This window comes from Hemiscyllium ocellatum, chromosome 6, assembly GCF_020745735.1.
Source record: "Hemiscyllium ocellatum isolate sHemOce1 chromosome 6, sHemOce1.pat.X.cur, whole genome shotgun sequence".
Lineage (NCBI taxonomy): Eukaryota > Metazoa > Chordata > Chondrichthyes > Orectolobiformes > Hemiscylliidae > Hemiscyllium > Hemiscyllium ocellatum.
Window position 1 is genome coordinate 118,269,724 of NC_083406.1, and position 20,143 is coordinate 118,289,866.

The following is a 20,143-nucleotide window of genomic DNA, read 5'->3' on the forward strand; positions in this document are numbered from 1 at the left end:
CATAAATTAAGTCTTTACTGTTGTTTCTTTCATTCCAAAAGATGAAAGACTAAACAAACAATCCAGTGTTTTCAACATATCATTTCAGTGGCATCACACTGTAATCTTTTGCTATGAATTCTGTGTCGTATGATCTTATGCTCCACAACCACCTGAAGGAGCAGCACTCCAGAAGCTAGTGTTTCCAAATAAACCTGATGGACTATAACCTGGGTGTTGTATGATTTTTAACTTAACTCACACAGGATACTTAGTTAATCTTGGCAAGGGATCAGGGAACCCTGATTTAACAAGATTCCCCTTCCCTCGTGCAAATTTCACATTTGTAAGATTTTGTCTCAAATGGCCAATTACACTTTGCTGAGGCTAACAGCAAATCAGATGAATTATAGGGATCAAGCATGTCCTACTATCAACCTGCTGATTGCTTGCCACACAATAGCAATAATATTTTGCCATTTTTGGGTTGATTTTCTTGAACAGTCAGGACAAGGATTTGAACAGAAAAATCACAGAGCATGAGCACCAAATCTGTTCAAAGTCAGGTCTTCCAGTGCCGTCAATACAAATGTATTACTTGTTTTAAAAGGTTAAGGGACAAAAGATTATGATAAATGAATTTTAAATGTAACATTGTGATGCTCAAAGGCATCAATGTCAGTCTGATGTAGTGAATTAAAATAATATTCTTTCACTGAAGGGTGGGGATTTGTGGATCTTTGGGGCATTGTTTGGAGAGTTCGCCGAGTGCTGGCAAGAGACCATAGAGAAAAAAAGTTGGCAATTAGCAGGATACTCAATTTTGCCATTAGGAGCAAGCTGTAGAAAAATATGTTCAACTCCACATCATTGATATTCATCAGTGCATAGCATAAAATGAAAATACAAAATTTGAACAAAAAAAAAGACATTTTAGCAGCAAATACCACAAATTGGAAATGGAACAACACTCAAAATAAGAACATACCTGCAAGACCCAAAAATGCAGCTAGGTAGCGAGTTTCAAGGCCATCTCTTACAGTCTGAATCGCACCATAGATAGGAGGTAGAATCATAATCAGGTTACTTACAGTATTCCCTGCAGAATTAGGAGAGAGAGTGAGTGAGTGAGGGTTGTGCCAAGGACCTAACAATCGCTGCAGTGTTTGGTCTACACAAGAAGTCCAGCTGAATTCGGAATACAAATACATTGCGATTTAGCTGCACATCTTGGTCAACAAATAATTTAGAAAGCTCTTCTGATGAAACCCTTAACAAACCAAGTAGTTGAGCCACACAAATCAGGAAGGCAACATCCAGACAAATGACCGGTAAATGACCTTAGTCAAGATAGCAGACATAACTTATACACTGTTTCTTTTCTTCTACTCAGAATAATGTCGCACCATCTTTAATGTGGAACACTGGAACAGGCCTCCAAATTTCTATTTTCTTCTTAATGTTATTTTTACTTGTTAATGAGGCAGGAGTATCAATGCATTTGTTGCCCATTCCTAATTGCCCCGAAGGTGATGGCAATGGGCTGTCATCTCGAACTACTGCAGTCTTTGGGGTGCAGGAACACCCACAGTGCCATTAAAGAGGGAGTTCCACAATTTTGACTGAGTAACAATGAAAGAGCAGAGTTGTAATTCCAAGTCAGGATGGTGTGTGGACTGAAGGAGAGACCAGGATCAGGAGGCTTCAGAGTGAAGGGACAACTGTTTAGAACTGAGACGAGGAGGAATTTCTTCAGCTAGAGAATGGTTAATCTGTGAAACTCATTACTGTAGAGGGCTATGAGGCCAAGTCACTGAGTGTATTTAGACAAAGGTAGGTAGGTTCTTGATTGGTCAGGGGATCAAGCATTATGGATAAAAAGGCAGGAGAATGGGGCCAACAAACAAAACAGCCATTATTGAATGGCAAAGCAGAGTCGATGGGCCAAATGGCTTAATTCTACTCCTTTATTTTATGGTCTTATGGATAGACCAAGCTGCTCCAAGAGACTGCCATATAATACCACCAATCACTGTCCTACCTATATAAGATTCTTCAGTAAGAGAAAGCAATGGCTGTTCAGACTCACTTTGTGCTCTTGGTATCATGCAAATGTTCCCCAACCTGATGCAAGAGGGACTCTGCAATCACCAATACCAGATCAAATGTTTTTTGATTGCCAACTCTTGTACATTATCTAGAACTTGTGAATGGTGTTGCAATAGGTGTAGCGTTGCCCCTCAGACAAGGTTTCACTGCCCAAGTAAACTCTAGCTATTTTTCTACTATTCAGCCATTCTCTCAACATGTTAAATATTTCATACAGAGATCAAACTTGAGATTATTGAATCTCGTCATAATTGCTCTAAATGTAATCAATTTGAATTTTTCTATGATTGATCTGCTTTCTGATTTGTTCCAATTGAGACAGAAATCATCTTTTTCCTTATAAAGATAGAAGGTTTGAAGTACCTTCATTATGCCAGTTCAAACATGTAGCAAGCAAGTAACTTGTTTAAACTGTGTTTGGTCCAAATTTGTAAGATTTGTACGTGGCACTAAAAAGAAACAAAATAAATTCTCAGCAACGTGGACATTATTTTATTATATCCATTAATGAATGGGTATTTCTGGCAAGACTGGTATTCTTCTCATTTGAAGTTTGCTCATAAAAATGCAAACTTTTGTTGATTTGATTATTTATTGATTAATTTATTGTCACATGTACCAAAGTAGTGAAAACCTTTGTTTGCCTTTTATGATCTGCCTGTACTGCTCATAATGATGTACAGAACAAAAGGTTTAGACAAAGGCATACAGGTTACATTGAACTCTCTTGTACGCCCTGTGCAATGTTAGCAAGATCAGCATTATTTGAGGCTGGAGTGCCCATTTAATAGTCTAATAGTGACCAGGAAGAAGCTGTCCCTAAACCAACTGGTGCATGTGTTCAGGTTTCTGTATCTCCTGCCTGACAGAAGAGGTTTTAAGAGATCACTACCAGAGTGCGAAGGGTCTTTGATGTTGGCAACCTTTATGCAGCAGCAGAGTAAATGGAGTCTATGGATGGAAGGCTGACTTCTGAGATGGCCTGGTCTGCGTGTACCACCCTCTGTAGCTGGTTACAATCTTGACAGAGCAGGTGTCATACACCTAGACAGTATGTTTTCAACTGTGCATCTGTAGAAGTTGGTGAGGATCCTTATGGACATGCCAAATTTCATGAGCTGCCTGAGGAAGAATAGGCATGTTGTGCCTTCTTGACTGTCGCAACTACATAAGACCAGAACAGATTGTCAGTTATCATCACTCCGAGGAACTGGACGCTCTCGACCTCAGTTCTGTTGACGTAGATAGGAGTGTGTTCTCCTCCTTTCTTACTAAAGTCAATGATCAATTCTTCAATTTTGCTGACGTTAAGGGAGAGGTTGTTCTCATTGCACCCATGTCACAAAACCCTCTATCTCCCATCTGAAGTTTGGCTCATTGTTGTTAGATCTCCATCCTACTACGGTGGTGTCATCAGTGAACTTATCGATGATATTTGTTCGAAATTTGGCAACACAGTCGTAGGCATTCAAACAATACGGTTGAGGGCTGCGGACACAACTTTGAGGGGCTCCAGTGTTGTGTGTTATTGTGGAGGTGCAGTTACCTATCTTCACCGATTGCAGTCTGTGGGTCAGAAAGCTGAGGATCCATTTGCAGAATGCAGAGCTGAGACCAACGTCACAGAGTCTTAAGATCAGTCTGGAGGGGTTAATGGTTATTAATAGCAAAATAACTTTAAAATGCATTATTTTCCTGAAAGTTTGCTCAACTACCTCATGAGTGACAAAAATCAAAATGCAAACCCTTTTCAAACAGGTTGGACTCTCTTGATTTAAACCAAAATACTTTTTGCTACACAAGAACCAAACTGACCTGACACTAAATTTTATATTAGGTCATTAGAACATGAATCAAAAAACAAACTGTGATAAATAATAAATTACATAAATTATACATTACATGTTAAATCGTACAAATTGGTTGAGACTATTCAGCCTGAGAAGGGCTTATGCCCGAAACGTCGATTCTCCTGTTCCTTTGATGTTGCCTGACCTGCTGCGCTTTTCCAGCAACACATTTTTAAGCTCTGATCTCAAGCATCTGCAGTCCTCACTTTCTCCTATTCAACCTATCACTCTCAGTCACAGAGTCCTTAAAGATTCAACTCCATTATCAAGAATTTTATCACCATTTCTAGAATTTGGCCTGATCTCCAGCTGCCACCACTATACAATGAAACAGAATGCCATGAAAACAGCCTTGTCAAAATGGCACGTCTTATAGGACCCCTCAATTGTGCGCACAATGGTCTGGATGGCACAGATTAAACAATGTTATTTTCAAGTTAACAAAAAGCTGCAGCAACTTTATAATTGCCTTTTTACAAATTCCTGAAGGTTCTCATTGTGTAGTGGCAGTGCCCCTACCTCTGCGCCAGGAGATCTGGGTCCATCTGCTCCAGGACGTATGAAATAACACTTCTGAATAGGTTGATTACAAAATACCTTCCAGATTCTTGAACAAGCCTCAGTCTTGTCCAGCCTGCTATACCATACCGTTAGAATCATCAGCCATCAGAGCTCAGATGATGTGAACTTCTAAGTGCAACTAATTCCAGAATCCTCAGAGACTTTTGTTCCCAATCTCAGTCACTTCTGCCAATTGGTCACTGAACTCGAAACATAAACATTATTCTCTCTATAAATGCTATTAGAACTGCTGTGTTTCTCCAGCACATTCGGTTTTTGTTTTCAGTCTTACTTCATGATGTCCCTAAATACAACCATTGAAACCATGGATTTCAACAGGTTAAACACAATCTCCACCTCAGACAAAACATGTGACAGTATACACTTGACAGTCACCCTGAAACAAAACACTACGTGATTTTTATCTTTAAATAGCATTCATTTTTAGAGGAAAAATAATTGGCGCTCGAATCAATGTGCAGCAATTCCATAGCTGACAAGACATTCTGAAACTCAAATGTGTTGTGTTTAATGCTCCACACGTTTTTTAGTAGAAAAGGTGACAAAGGAAGAATGCTTACTGTGCAAATTTTCACTCTGAAAACAAAGTAGGAATACATCCCCTCCTCTTATTAATGAAAACTAAGTCCAAGCAAAACAAAAAAAAAGTGTAATTTTACTGAATGTTCATCTGAGGATATACAAATGGACTGCATTGGAGCCACAGCAGTCCAAAACCTTTCTATTCAGGTTACACTGCATAAATGTGCCAATCTAAAAACATCCTAAGCATCGAATACAGCTCAACTACAGTATTCACACAGACTCCTTTCTCATATATCAGTTTTCAGTAACTGTGTGATACAATGAGTCAACACACTACGTACTCTTCACAGATCTGTTAAATCCAGTCCACACTGAGGGACAAAAGCTACCTTCTGTTGCTAGCTGCAAGTCCAACTGACATATTTTGGAGATAGAGAAAAGTGGACAGATGATAGAATACCAGTTCAGATCTTGGGAAATTAGAAACATCACTTCCACTATGGGACACGATAGGAGTGGACAGGGTCAATCATGCCACAGTCCCCAGAAAAGTTGAGCAGTTGAAGAATTGTTTAACTTTGTCAAAACAGCTCACTTATACTTTTGCTGGCAGCCATTTTAGAATTCAATGAGAGAATAAAGTGGAAATAAAACTGATGGCTTCAGGTCTGGAACAGGAGCCAAAACTTTAGAGGTTATCATCAAGTACACTCAGTACAAAGATTGATAAATTTCACAAAACTAATGACATTGAGTGACATGGAAAATAGAATGCTGGGGTATATGATCAACCATGATGTAGAATAACACAGCAATCTTGACGGAATATAAGTTTTTCCACAGCTTGCAAAGACCAGATTTTGTGTGTGTGTGTCTGTGTGCCTGTGTGTGTGTGTGTGTGTGTGTGTGTGTGTGTGTGTGCACGTGCGTCTGTGTGTGTGTGTAAGGGGGATGGTGAGCTGCCTTCTGAAGTCATACTGGGGGAAATATTTGTTTTTCTCTCTACAGATTCTGCCAAACCTGCAAAGCTCCTCCAACATGTTCTGATTTTATTCCATTGGCCAGCACAGCAGTGGCAATAAATAGTCTGCATTTTAGAGAGACATGGAGAAGTTTTGAAATTATCCCAGAAGATTTCACAGCAAGTAAGGGAATGTGCGAAGCTCCAAGTTACATTATTTTACCATTACAGCAAACATGCATGTTTCTTCGTCTTATTAAAATTACTAAGCTTAATGCGTGATTTTTCGGTTGTTTCATTTGTACGAAAATTTCCAATAACTGACCAACATAATGCAAGATAAGGCCAGTTGGTTGATTGGTTCTGAATGGCATAGCAGGCTCAACCTTCATTTCAATTTCACTTCTGCCCTATTCCATAACCTTCGATGTTGCAAGAAACCAAACAAAACTCAGCCTTGAAAATGCTCAATGATGGAGCAGTCAAAATCCTCCAGGTTGACATTTCCAAACTTTTGCAATGGAGTGAAACCTTTTTTCTCATCACAATCCTAAATGATTAGTCCTTTATCCATAGCCAGGAGTTCTGTCAAGCCCCTTCAGAATTTTCCATGTTTCAATCTGATCATCTTTCTTTCTTCTAAACTTCAGAATCTAGGCCCAATTTACTCAGCTCAAGGCAGTAAGCAACACTTCTATTCCATGAAGATCGGCTGTCTGGCAGAAAGCAGAGAGTGGGGATAAAAGAGTCTTTCTCAGGAAGGTAGTTGGTGACAAGTGGTTTCCCGCAAGGCTCAGTGTTGGGGCCAGAGCTTTTCACTTTATACATTAATTATCTAGATGAAGGAATGGAGGGCATTCTGGCTAAGTTTGCAGATGAAACAAAGATAGATAGAGGAGGCAGGGAAACTGCAGAAGGATTTGGAAAAAAAGAGATTAGGAGCATGGGCAAAGAAGTGGCAGATGGAGTACAATGTGGGAAAGTGCAAGGTCATGCACTTTGATAAGAAAAGGAACATGGACTATTTTCTAAATGGGGAGAAAATTCAGAAGTCTATAGTGCAAAGAGACCTGGGAGATCTTGACCAGGATTCTCTCAAGGTAAACTTGCAGGGTTGGTCAGTAGTCAGGAAGGCAAATGCAAGGATGGCATTTATGTTGAGAGGACTTGAATAGAAAAGCAGGGATGTACTTCTGAGGCAGGGGCGGGGTTCTGCAGGCCTCTTACACACAAGTGTGTATATGCTCAGAAACAAATCCTCAGACAGAGAGAGGGAGCGAGGCAGGCAGAGCAAGGAAAAAGGAAACTTCAGAAAATTGAGTACCAGAGGAGAGGCACTGAATCAATTATCCAAATAATCAATTATCTGAATGAAATACTGCCTGCCCATCTCGTTCAGATAATCGAGGTTCCTCTGTACTGGAGTGGAGTTGAGAAACTTAGCAGCTACGATTGAATGGCAGAGCAGACTCAATGGGCTGAATGGCCTTATTTCTGTTCTCAACAGATGCACAGATATTTTCTGTGGCTTAATCCTGTTCCCCTCCACTCATTACCTTCAAAAGTACAGAGTATTACTAGTTTAACAAAACATACACGCATGCCCACTGTTGAAGGAGTCAATGGAAAAAACATTACGAATGAGAATTTCTCTCTCCTCCCTGTTTCCTTGAACCAACTGCAGCATCCAAATTGGACCCCTGGCAGAGATCAGCCGATTTTGTACAGAATGGAAAATATCAGACAGAGCTCTTCAATACAACTGGACAGCAGTACTGGTTGCGGGATTCAGACTTTCCAACTGTATTACTGTGAAAAATAGTCAAATGGCACTATTGTTGAATGGGGAATAGTTAACTTGAAAATCTGATACCGACATAAAGCAAATAAAAAAAAAATAGCCTTAGCTGTAGCACTTTAATTAGAGTACTTTGTATTTCAAAGTATGCACCCACCACAGGTTCAAGTCAAGAAAAAGGTTTGTTCGCCAGATGAAACTTCAAGTGCAGATATTTCCTACACAACATCCCAAAAAAATAATACCAGTGGTAACATGAATTAAAATATTTGATATTTTATAATCAATGTTAATAACAAAAAGGACATAATTTAATGTAGTGGGACATTGCTGTAAAAATAGGGAAGATGGAGAGGTAACCTAAAAAATGTCTATCCAGTTATGAGCAGCACATCATCCAACATACATGGCAATTCTGCCATGAAGTCAGTACTGTTGTCTGTTCAAAACTACAAGTCATAAGTAAAACTAGACACTAATACATTTAATAGGGAATTGAGGGAAAGCATTTTTTTAACCCTTTAACAGTCATGCCACATAAATTATCATCGCTAGGAACAGAGATCTGATCTTCTCCCTTTAGCATTTAACAGCACAACGGTCACTGAATCCCTCACTATCAAGATTCTGGGGTTATCATTGACTAGAAACTGAACTGAACTAGCCGCTGAATTACTGCAGCTACAAAATCAAGTCATGGAAAAAAGTCCTGCAGTGCTGGATTCACCTCCTGACACTCCAGAGACCATCTACTGTCCAAAAGGCACAAATCAGGAATGTGATGGAATCCTCCCCATTTGGCTGGATGTGTGCATATCCAACAACGCTCAAAAAGCTTGACACCATACAGGACAAAATGTCCCGCTTGATCAACAACATCCATAAACCAACACAGTCTTTCCATTACTGATGTTCATTAGTAGTATGTACTGCAGAGTTTTGCCAAGGATCCTGAGGCAGCATCTTCCAAATCCCTTACCACTTCCATAAAGAGAACAACCCAGTTGCAAATAAAAGTAAACACCAACCCTGCAAGCCATTCACAAGCCTGACTTAAATGACTCAGTATCCTGACCCTCTTCCTCCAATGTTGCGGGGTCAAAATACTGGAACTCCCTGATGAGTAACTGTCGGTCTAAAATGAATTGCAACAGCTCAAGAAGGCCTGCTCAAGGACAACTACTGATTGGTAATGAATGCTAGCACAGCCAACAATGCCTAAATTTTATGAATGAATTTTTTTTAAAAACTCCATTATTGAGCACAAACCTGGAGTAAAATTTCTGACCAGGTAAAGGATGAACTGTATGTCAGAAATGGAGTTTTTCAAATGTTAAGCTTGGACTGAGTGCGTGCAATTGTTAGATAAAAAGGTGCTAAAAGTGTTAATTTATGTAAATCGGCAGTTTAAAATTCTGTACTTGTGAACTTTGAGCATGGCTATCTTCAAAGTGTTCATTGAAAGAGCAGGAGAAATGCTGGAGATCAGAGTCGAGTGTGTGAGGTGCTGAAAAGCACAGCAGGTCAGACAGCATCCAAGGAGCAAGAGAATTGACATTTCGGATAGGAGCCCTTCATCAGGAATGAGGCCTTAATGTTGATTCTCCTGCTCCTCAGATGCTGCCTGACCTGTGCTTTTCCAGCACCACACTCATTGAAAGGACAGCCTAGTTAAGAACAGGCTAAATGCCAATCCCCTTTCATGGACTCAACTAACTTATATTTAATTTTTTATAAGTATCTCTCTGCCTCACTTCGTCAGATTATAAGTGATGCCTTCAGTTATTCAGCTATTGACAGTTTACTCACACCATCTAACAGTCTTGGCCACCTGCACATACTTATTATTCAACATTCCACTCATACCATTTGTATGATCTTTTGATCTCTGCCTACAAATTCTGTGTTCTATGTGCTTCCCACTCACTACACCTGACAAAGGGACTACACTCTGAAAGCTTGTGATTTCAAATAAACAAGTTGGACTATAACTTGGTGTTGTATGATTTCTGACTTTGCCCTGGAGAGCAGTGACTATACCATAGTAGAATTCAGCATTCAAACTGACAGTGAGAAACTTGGTTGGAAACAACTGTGCTAAACTTAAATAAGAATGATGTCATAGGAATGAGGGCAGAAATGGTTGAAATGGACTGAAAGGAATTGAGCAGATGATTGAAGAACAACACAAACAATTAAGAAAATAATTAATGATGCACAGCAAAGATACATCCTAGTAAGGGAGGAATTTTTTTCCCCCCACTTCTAGCACATGGGTATCACTAACTGAGCCAACATTTATTGCCCATCCCTAGTTGTCCTTGAGAAGGTAGTGGTGAGTGATTTGCCAGACCATTTCAGATGACAGTTCAGTGTCAAACACAGTGAAATGGCTCTGGAGTGACATGTGGATCAGAACAGGCGAGGATGGCAGATTCCTTCTCTGAAGGACATTATGAGCAAAATGATGTTTTAAACCAACAATTGATAATGGTCAATTGATTCTTAATTCCAGATTTGTTTTTTTCAAAATAGAATTCAAATTCCACCATCTGCTGGGAGTCCTAAGAATACTAGATGAATTTTTGAAAAATAGTCTAGCCATAATACCATTAGGCCATTGCCTCCCCTCCTCCTAGGGAGGGAAAATGGTTTTAAAAAAAGGTTAATCAAGGAAGTTAAGGGCAGTATTAGATTGAAAAAAAAAACAAGCCTAGAATGTAACAAAGATTAGTAGTAAACCAGAAGACTGGAAAAGTTTTAAAAGATAACCAAAAATAAATATAAATAAACTGAGGGCAAAGTGGCAAGCAAAATAAAACAAGACAGCAAGAGTGTCTTCAAATATGTTAAATAAAACAAAGAGGCCAAAGTGAACACAGGCTCCTGAGAGAATGAAGTTAGAGAAATAATAATGGGGAACAAGATATGGCACAGGAGTTAAATACTTTGCATCCTGATCCATAGTAAAGAAAACTTATATAATTTCAAAAATACTGAATAGTCAAGGACCTGAAAAATGGAAAAGGAGCAGGAAAAAATATCACCAAACAGTAAGTGCGAGGGAAAGTAATGGGGCTACAGGGTAATGGATTCCCTAAACTTGATGGGTTACATGATAGAATTTGAAACAACATAACTACATAGATAATGGATGAACTAGTAGTAATTACCCACAAATTATTACATTCATAAAATGTCGCAGAGGATTCATAACTGCTGATACAATGCCCTTCTTTAAAAAAATGGAGTGACACAAAAAACAAGATAACTAAAGGCCAGTTAGCTTATTGTCTGTCATGAGCAAAATGTTAGTTCCTAATGTAGAATGTAACAGCAAGGCATTTAGAAACCTATAATAAAATCAAGAAGAGTCAGAAGGCTTCAGAAAGGGGAAATAATACCTGACAAATTTAATTGCAGTTCTTTGAAAAGGTAACATGCAGGACAGATGAAGGGGATCCACTAGATGCAATATATTTGGATTCTCAAAAGGCATTCAATATGGTATTACACAGGCTATTTAACATATTAGTCCATGATGTTGCAAGGTAGTATATTAGCATGAGTAATATTAGCATTACCATTTGGTTCACTAATGTTCTTTAGGGGAAGAAATCTGACATCCTTACCTGGTCTGGCCAAATGGGATTCCAGACCCACAGCAATGTGGTTGACTCTCAACTGCTCTCTGGTCAATTAGGGATGAGTAATAAATGCTGAAAATGTGTTGCTGAAAAAGCGCAACATTCCTGAAGAAGGGCTTATGCCCGAAACGTCGAATCTCCTGTTCGATGGATGCTGCCTGACCTGCTGCGCTTTTTCAGCAACACATTTTCAGCTCTGATCTCCAGCATCTGCAGACCTCACTTTCTCCCCGACTAATAAATGCTGTCTAGCCAATGATGCCCTCATCCCGTGAATGAATAAAGGAAAAAAAATGGATAACTGAGACGAAGAAGAATCTAGAAAGATGGGGCATTTTCAGTGGCAACCTATAAATTGCCACTGGAGTGGGGTGCAACCAGAGTCAGTACTGGGTATGCAATTATTTACAATATGCCTATATTAATGGCTTGAATGATGGAAGTGAACATACTATCACCAGGTTTGTAGTTGAAATACATTGTGTCATTCTTGCTACTTGCCTTCCCATCAGAGTCTACAGAGGTATGTCAACAGGTTAAGTAAGTGGGCAAGATTTGGCAGATAGAATATATGTGGGAAAATATGAGGTTATGCACTTTGGCAGGACAGAAAAGATCCCAGCTTAAAATGTACAGGGAAGCTGAAGGTGCTCCACAATTCTTAAATCACAGCAGTGAGTACACTTCAAAAGATCGTAAAGCTCTTGAAACCCTAAGGTGGCATTGGTGCAAGGTCAAACCCACCCCTTTTCTCTCATTTCTCCTAAACTGCAATTGCTCCTCACTCCTGAAGTTCGATAACTACCTAGAGATTTGGAATACTGTAATTTCAATAACGAAATGTGTTCAGCATCAAACATTACTTCCTCAGTCCTCCATCTGGATTTTTCAGTTGAAATAAGGGAACTGGCACAAGGTAATATTGAGTTTACAATTTCAGCCACAATGACACAATGAGTGTTCTGAGTAGGGGGAAAGAAGTGTTACCGACAAAGATTCAAGAATGAACTGATCACAGGATGCTGAAAGTATATCAAGAAACAAGGTTCTGTTCCCTTTTTCTTACCAATTGCTCATTTCCTGTTTTAGTACAACCAAATAGTTTGACCTTGCATTGTCAATTTTGACCTAAGTGGTAATAAAGTGAAGTACAAGCATTTAAATACATCTAACACTGACCGCACCACCCCCCCCCCCCCCCCCCGCCCCAAGACAAATTGGAAGTAAAAGCTACAAAAGTATTGTAATATAAAATAAACTGGCTAAAACACGATTTTCTCTGCAGTTACCAAAAGCTACTTTCTATTCCTAAATACACTTACAACAAACATCAACTCCTCTTAACATGAATATTTAATAGTTGATCTTGGAAACAGCACTACCTGAAGTTTAAGTAAAAATTTCCTTTTCAAAATGGCTCAGGCAAAAACTGGCTGAACCACAGACGTTTATCTAAACCATTACCAACATGACTTCTGCTTCATTGTGACTGTACAAAGAGTCAGTTCACTCCAATAAACGTTGCCACTTTCTTTAAATGATCATTCCTGAAATGTTGGCATCATGGCCAAAGGATTCCTAATTAATTCAAATCAGCAACTTATTAACGGGCAGTTTAGAGTTGCAAGGAGAGAGGCATCAACAGCTAACTTATCAACACCATTCCAATCATAGCAACAAATGGTTTTACACGTTAACAATCAAAAACAGGTGAAATGGCTTCTTCATTAGTCAAATGTTTCCTGAAATTAGGTTAGCAGCTGCCAATCTTTGAGAAACTTGCCCAACAAAAGAAACATCCCCTGAAATCAATTAACGGCCAATAGCCTCAGCAGCTATTTTGTAGTAGACATTTAGTGATGTTTTTGAATTTTTTATGTTAGATAGATCCCACTCATTGACAGGTTTCTGATCACTAGCACTGTGCCTCAGCATAGTACATTAGAAAATGCTTTCTCCTGATTTAATTCAGAAATTTTGGAGTTAATAACAACAATTAGAGGATTTTAGTGCCCCAAAGGACTTGGCAATAAAATTGCACATACCTGACATTACTCTTTACTGAAATTCCCACCCTTAAATCACTGCTTACAGTCTCAAGAAAGCATTTATTTCAAAGAAAGACATTACACTTAGCTTTCTCTCACTTAATTAAGCACCCAACTAAAAAGTAAAAGGGAAGCTGCCATAGTCTTACCAGAATGCTCTGTCAGAGACAAAGAGGTGACTGGTGGTGACTTAAGAGTCACCACGCCTCAGGCAAGGGAAGAGGTTGAAAAGTAGAGTTCTTAACAGGCAACTTCAGCTGGTGCGGGAATTGAACCCAAACTGTTGACATGCTTTTGATAGCAAATCAGCTATCCGGCCAACTGAGCTAACTGATCCATCTACTGTGGTTGTCAATGAGGTCATGAAGGCACAGTGGTAATATCACTGGACTAGTAATCCAGAACCACAGATAATGCTCTGGGGACATGGTTGGAATTACAACATAGCAGATGTTGAAGTCTAAATTCAATAAAAATCTGGAATTAATCAATTACAACGTTTAAAAGGCATTTGGATGGGTAGTTGAATAGGAAGGGTTTACAGGGATACGTGCCAAATGTTGGCACATGGGACTAGATTAGATTAGACACTCTACAGTGTAGAAACAAGCCCTTCGGCCCAACAAGTCCACACCGGATCTCTGAAGAGTAACCCACCCGGAGCCATTTCCCTCTGACTAATGCACCTAACATTATGGGCAATTTAGCATGGCCAATTCACTTGACCTGCACATCTTTGGATTGTGGGAGGAAACCAGAGCACCCGGAGGAAACTCAAGCGGACACGGGGAGAATGTGCAAAATCCACACAGACAGTCGCCAGAGGCTGGAATTGAACCTGGGACCCTGGTGCGGTGAGGCAGCAGTGCTAACCACTGAGCCAACTTGCCGCCCTGAATATCTGGTCAGCATGGATAAGTTGGACCAAAGGTCTGTTTCCATGCTGTAATCTCTACATCTCTATAATTAAGAAGTTAGCCTAAGAGTGACCATGTAACCAATCAGTGATTGTTGTAAAATCCCATCTGGTTTGCAAATGTTCGTTACAGAAGGAAATCTCATGTCCTTACTTGGTCTGGCCAACATGTGACTCCAAAGTCCAAAGCAATATGACTTACCCTTAACTGCCCTCTGAACAATTCAGGATTTACAATTAATACTGGCCTACCCTGACCCGCATTCCATCCAAAAATATTTTATTTTTAAATATAATTTTATTGTCACAGTGACAAATGCAGTTACCAACTATTTTAAAACCTCTGTCATAGATCAAACACCTACAAACCAGGTTTTATGAACCACATATTCATACACTGTGTAATATCTATTAACCAATGTATCTATCTATAGCAGTTACTACCCTTCAAGGTCACACAATGTTGCAAATACAAAGTGATGAGAATTTGAGCAAGTCATTGACTGGCCAAATGAAATTTACAATTACCTTCAAATTATAACTTTCTAAACAGAAATTTATTACCTATATTTGCATACCACAAATGGTTGCCTTTAAAAAGCAAACCAGATTAGAGGCTTTAAAACTATAAAATTGAGTAATGTCACAGGAGAGATGCTAGTGAAATTACACGTTCAATTTGCAATTAACAGTTGACTGCAAATACTTAGTTCAGTATTAAAGGTTGCTCAGATCGACAAGTCTTGGCTAGATTCTTGATTTTATGCATCTTATTTGCTTTGTTAACTATCTTCCACTCACTGCGCTTTATTAAAGAAATAATCCTGCTTTTGTAAAGTGACTGCGGGATTTCTGGTCACAACGATATTGGAAGGAAAAAGGTTGAGATTCTGAAGGGAGATTATAGAGAGTTAGGCAGAAATTTAAAAAGGAGGTCCTCAAGGGTAGTAATATCTGGATTACTCCCAGTGCTATGAGCTAGCAAGAGCAGGAATAGGAGGATAGAGCAGATGAATGCATGGCTGAGGAGCTGGTGTATGGGAGAAGGATTCATATTTTTGAATCATTGGAATCTGTTTTGGGGTAGAAGTGACAGATTGCACCTACATTGGAAGGGGACTAATATACTGGCAGGGAAATTTGCTAGAACTGCTTGGGAGGATTTAAACTAGTAAGGTGGGGGTGGGTGGGACCAAGGGATATAGTGAGGAAAGAGATCGATCAGAGACGGGTACAACTGAAAACAGAAATGAGTCAAACAAACAGTCAGGGCAGGCAGGGACAAGGTAGGACTAATAAATTAAACTGCACTGATTTCAATGCAAGAGGCCTAACAGGGAAGGCAGATGAACTCACGCGCATGTGGATTTGTGTGAGGGGGTGGGTGGGATTTTGAAAGAGTCCATATATGCGTGTGAGCAAGAGTGTAAAGCAGTATAAGTCTGTAAGCGGGTGTGTGCGCGCGAGTGTGTGGGAATGTATGTGTGAGCATATGAGAGAGATCTTGTGTATGAGAGGTGGTCTGCGTGAATGCACGTGCCCATCCGTCTGTCTGTATGTGCATGCGTATTGCACTGGGGTGATCTGTAGTGTCAAGAGTGTAGTGCTGGAAAAGCATTGCAGGTCCTGTAGTGTGACATGAACCTGGTCCCGGTTGAGGCCATCCCCACTGGTACCAAACTTGGCTATTAGCCTCTGCTCGGCCACTTTGGGTTGTTGCCTGCCCTGAAGTCCGCCTTGGTCACCCAAAGGTCTGAGGTTGAATGCCCCGGACTGCTGAAGTGTTCTCTGACTGAGAGGGGACACTCCTGTCTGTTGATTGTTGTACGGTATCCATTCATCCGTCACCGTAGTCTCTGCTCGGTCTCGCCAATGTACCATGCCTCAGAGCATCCTTGCTTGCAGTATTTGTGTGAGCATATGAGAGTTAGAGTGTTGATCAATCCACAGGGGACACCTCCCACCATGTATATGGTAGGTACTCATGCGACTCAGCCAACGCTGTCTATCTCATACGGATGAATGGACACCGCACAACAATCAACAGATAGGGGTGTTCCCTCCCAGTTGGAGAACACTTCAGCAGTTGGGACATTCGACCTCGGACCTTCGGGTGACCGTCCTCCAAGGTGGACTTTGGGACAGGCAACAATGCAAAGTAGCCGAGCGGAGGCTGATAGCCAAGTTTTGTACCCATGGAGATGGCCTCAATCGGGACGTTGAGTTCATGTCACACTTAATGTGACCCTACTGCACCACACACAGACAGACACACACACACTCACACAGACCCTCTCTCATATGCTCACACATACACTCCCACACGCTCACGCACCCACTCTCAGACTTCTACCCGTTTACACTCACACACAAACACACACGCTCAGACACTCATAAAGCTTCCCTCCACCCCCCCCCCACCCCACCCCACACACGCACAAATGTTTGTGGGGTGAATTTGTACTTGCAGAGTTACATTTTATTTTGCTCAAAAACTGCATGAATCCATGTAAGATTCATAAATCAGTTTTTTCAATTAGAATTCATTCTGAACATTGTGACACAGACAAGGCAGCTCACACCTTCAATGCATTATCTGAGCCGACATGGCACCAATTGTTAAAGTTCACTTGAGAATGTAACTTTAAAAAGTTATGGGTTTTACATATGAAGAACTGAAACCAATATGGTCATTCTAAAAGATGACAGACTTAACAAACAATCCAGGTCTTTTTCAATATATAATTTCTGATATATCACACTGTAAACTTTTGTTATAAATTCTGTGTCTTACGATCTTATGCTCCACAGTCACCTAACGAAGGAGCAGTGCTCGGAAAACTACAGCTTCCAAATAAAACTGTTGGACTATAACCTGTGATTTTTAACTTTCTGGAATATGTCTTTGCAAAGAAAGTCTGGAAAGATGCATTGGTTTGTTTAGGTACACCCTAGTAGCTCATTACGCAAAACACTGTGGTCTATGGTTTGTTGCCCAGGATACACACCAAGACAAACATTGGTTGCACCTGGAGGACCATCATCTTGTTGAAAAATGTTGTTTGGTCTCCCCAAAATATGTTGCTCTTTCAGTGCAAAGATCTGACCTCAATCAAGTGTTACAGACTGGCAGCTTTGACAAAGGGTCAGTTAGATTCGAAACATCAGCTCTTTTCTCTCCTTACAGATGCTGCCAGACCTGCTGAGATTTTCCAGCATTTTCTCTTTTGGTTGCAGACTGGCATATTCCAGGGTTCAAGATGACATGGTAAGGGATGCATTAAAGCTTGGGGCATCTGCTGCCAAGCTGAAGTGGGAAAAGACTGCCATCCAAGGCTGTCTGCCAAAGTACAATGAGGATTCATTCAGTTATCAGACCTGCTCGGTGCCTCAAAATGAACATAAATAAGTTCTTGCACAAGTAGAAGTGCCTATTTTTGCAACTGAAGAGAAGCTCAGAGAAATGTCAAAATTTCAATGTTTTGTTTTTTTTTCTCTCTACAACGAAGTTACAGAACTGATTTAGAACTATTTATAGATGATTTTTATAAAGATTTTCAAAAGAAGAAAGGTATTAGTTAACAATAGGAGCGAAAAAATCTAAAATATTTTGTTTAATCTCTACTGTTTGGATGCTGCAGTGCGTGACTACTTTATCAGTTTAAATCACAAAGCTCACAACCAACGAAAGATTAAAACCAGGAACTGCCCTTATCATACTAAGCCAGGTTAAACATAGGTCTATTAACACACAGAAAGGGATATAAGTGAGACCCAACATCATTTTTTGTAACTACATTGATTCTGTTTGAAATGTTGCAGGACAGAGATATTTAAGTGGATAAGCTTTGTACAAAACAACCCATTGGGTAATGATTTCACATATGCTTGCCACTTTAACAAGTAGCCAAATCTTATGCATATCAGCAGGGGAGACCCGATTGATGCTGAGGTAGTCTGAAATGCTCGTGAGTAAAGATCATGAAATCAGGGCAGCATGTTTGCATACTGACTGAAATACAATGAGCTTCTTTACTACAGCTTGGATCGCTCAGTTAATTGGCCTATTTAGTATCTCCCTAACTAAGCAGATTCCCCAGTATGTTCAGCAAGCCTGGAGGCTCAGCTCCTCTATGACAGCATAAACAAAGTGGACAAGAGCTATTACTAATCTCTGTTCACACACTAGTAGTACAGCCACTTTCAAAACTGACAAATGTCTGCATTGCTTGTGGAGAAAAGTCACAAAAGCACACATACAAATATTGTAGTCAGTTGAGACGTTTATATAGAGTTATAGAAATGTTCAGCATGGAAACAGACCCTTCAAGTCCAACTCGTCCATGCCGACCAGATATCCCAATCCAATCTAGTCCCACCTATCAGCACCCGGCCCATATTCCTGCAAACCCTTCCTATTCATATACCCATCCAGATGCCTTTTAAATGTTGCAATTGTACCAGCCTCTATCACTTCCTCCGGCAGCTCATTCCATTCACGTACCAGCCTCTGCATGAAAATGTTGCCCCTTAAGTCTCTTTAATACCTTTTCCCCTCTCACCTTAAACCTATGCCCTCTAGTTCTGGACTCCCCGACCTCAGGTTCAAATTTAGCCAAACCCCTCATGATTTTATAAACCTCTATAAAGGTCACCCTCAGCCTCCGACGCTCCAGGAAAAACATCCCTAGCTTATTCAACCTCTCCATATAGCTCAAATCCTCCAACCCTGGTAACATCCTTGTAAATCTTTTTTTGAAACCCTTCACGTTTCACATAGGAGACCAGAATTGCACACAATATTCCAAAAGTGGCCTAACCAATGTCCTATACAGCCACAACATGACTGCCCAACTCCTGTACTCAATACTCTGATCAATAAAGGAAATGCCTTCTTCAATATCCTATCTACCTGCGACTCAAATTTCAAGGAGCTATGAACTTGCACTCCAAGGTCTCTTTGTTCAGCAACACTTCCTAGAACTGTACCATTAAGTGGATAAGTCCTCTCCTGATTTGTTTTCCCAAAATGCAGCTCCTCAAATTTATCTAAATTAAACTCCATCAGCCACTCCTCAGCCCACTGGCCCATCTGATCAAGATCCTGTTGTAGTCGGAGGTAACCTTCTTTGCTGTCCACTATACCTCCAACTTTGACGTCAGTTGCAAACTTACTAACTAGACCTCTTATGCTCATATCCAAATCATTTATATAAATGACAAAACGTTGTGGACCCAGCATCAATCCTTGCACCACTCCACTGGTCACAGGCCTCCAGTCTGAAAAACAACCCTCCACCACCACCATATCTTGGAACAAATGGTTAACAGAAGCAAAACAGAGACCCAACTTAGCAGCTTTCATTATATTTAATCAGCCCTGTTTTGATACACGTTAGAGATAGGTGGGATATGAACCCGGACCTTCTGATACAGAAGTAGGGTCAAATGTGAGCGATGTATTTTAGGAAATTTGCACTTAAACGTTTGAAGTCTGTGCAGCATTACTGTATCTCAGTAATAGTGCAGTCCAATTCATGGATCATGTAATAGTTTATCACAAAGTTTCGACAAATGTTTTGTTTTATTTATTCCCACCATGGCTTGGCCAGCATTTGGTACCATCTCTAAATGTTCTTAAGAAGATGGGGGTATGCCAGCTTTCTAAATCATTAACATTCATGTAGTGCCATTGTTAGGTAGGGAGTTCCAGGATTTGACCAGGCAA

General features: G+C 40.2%; 1 protein-coding gene across 1 annotated transcript in view; it reads right to left on the bottom strand.

The window, feature by feature from the left end:
• acer3 (alkaline ceramidase 3) overlaps positions 1–20,143 on the bottom strand; it is a 186,604-nt gene that overhangs the window by 147,478 nt on the left and 18,983 nt on the right. The window contains exon 2 of the mRNA XM_060826306.1: positions 968–1,078. Coding sequence (XP_060682289.1) covers positions 968–1,078 — 111 coding nt within the window. The remainder of the gene's footprint in view (positions 1–967; positions 1,079–20,143) is intronic.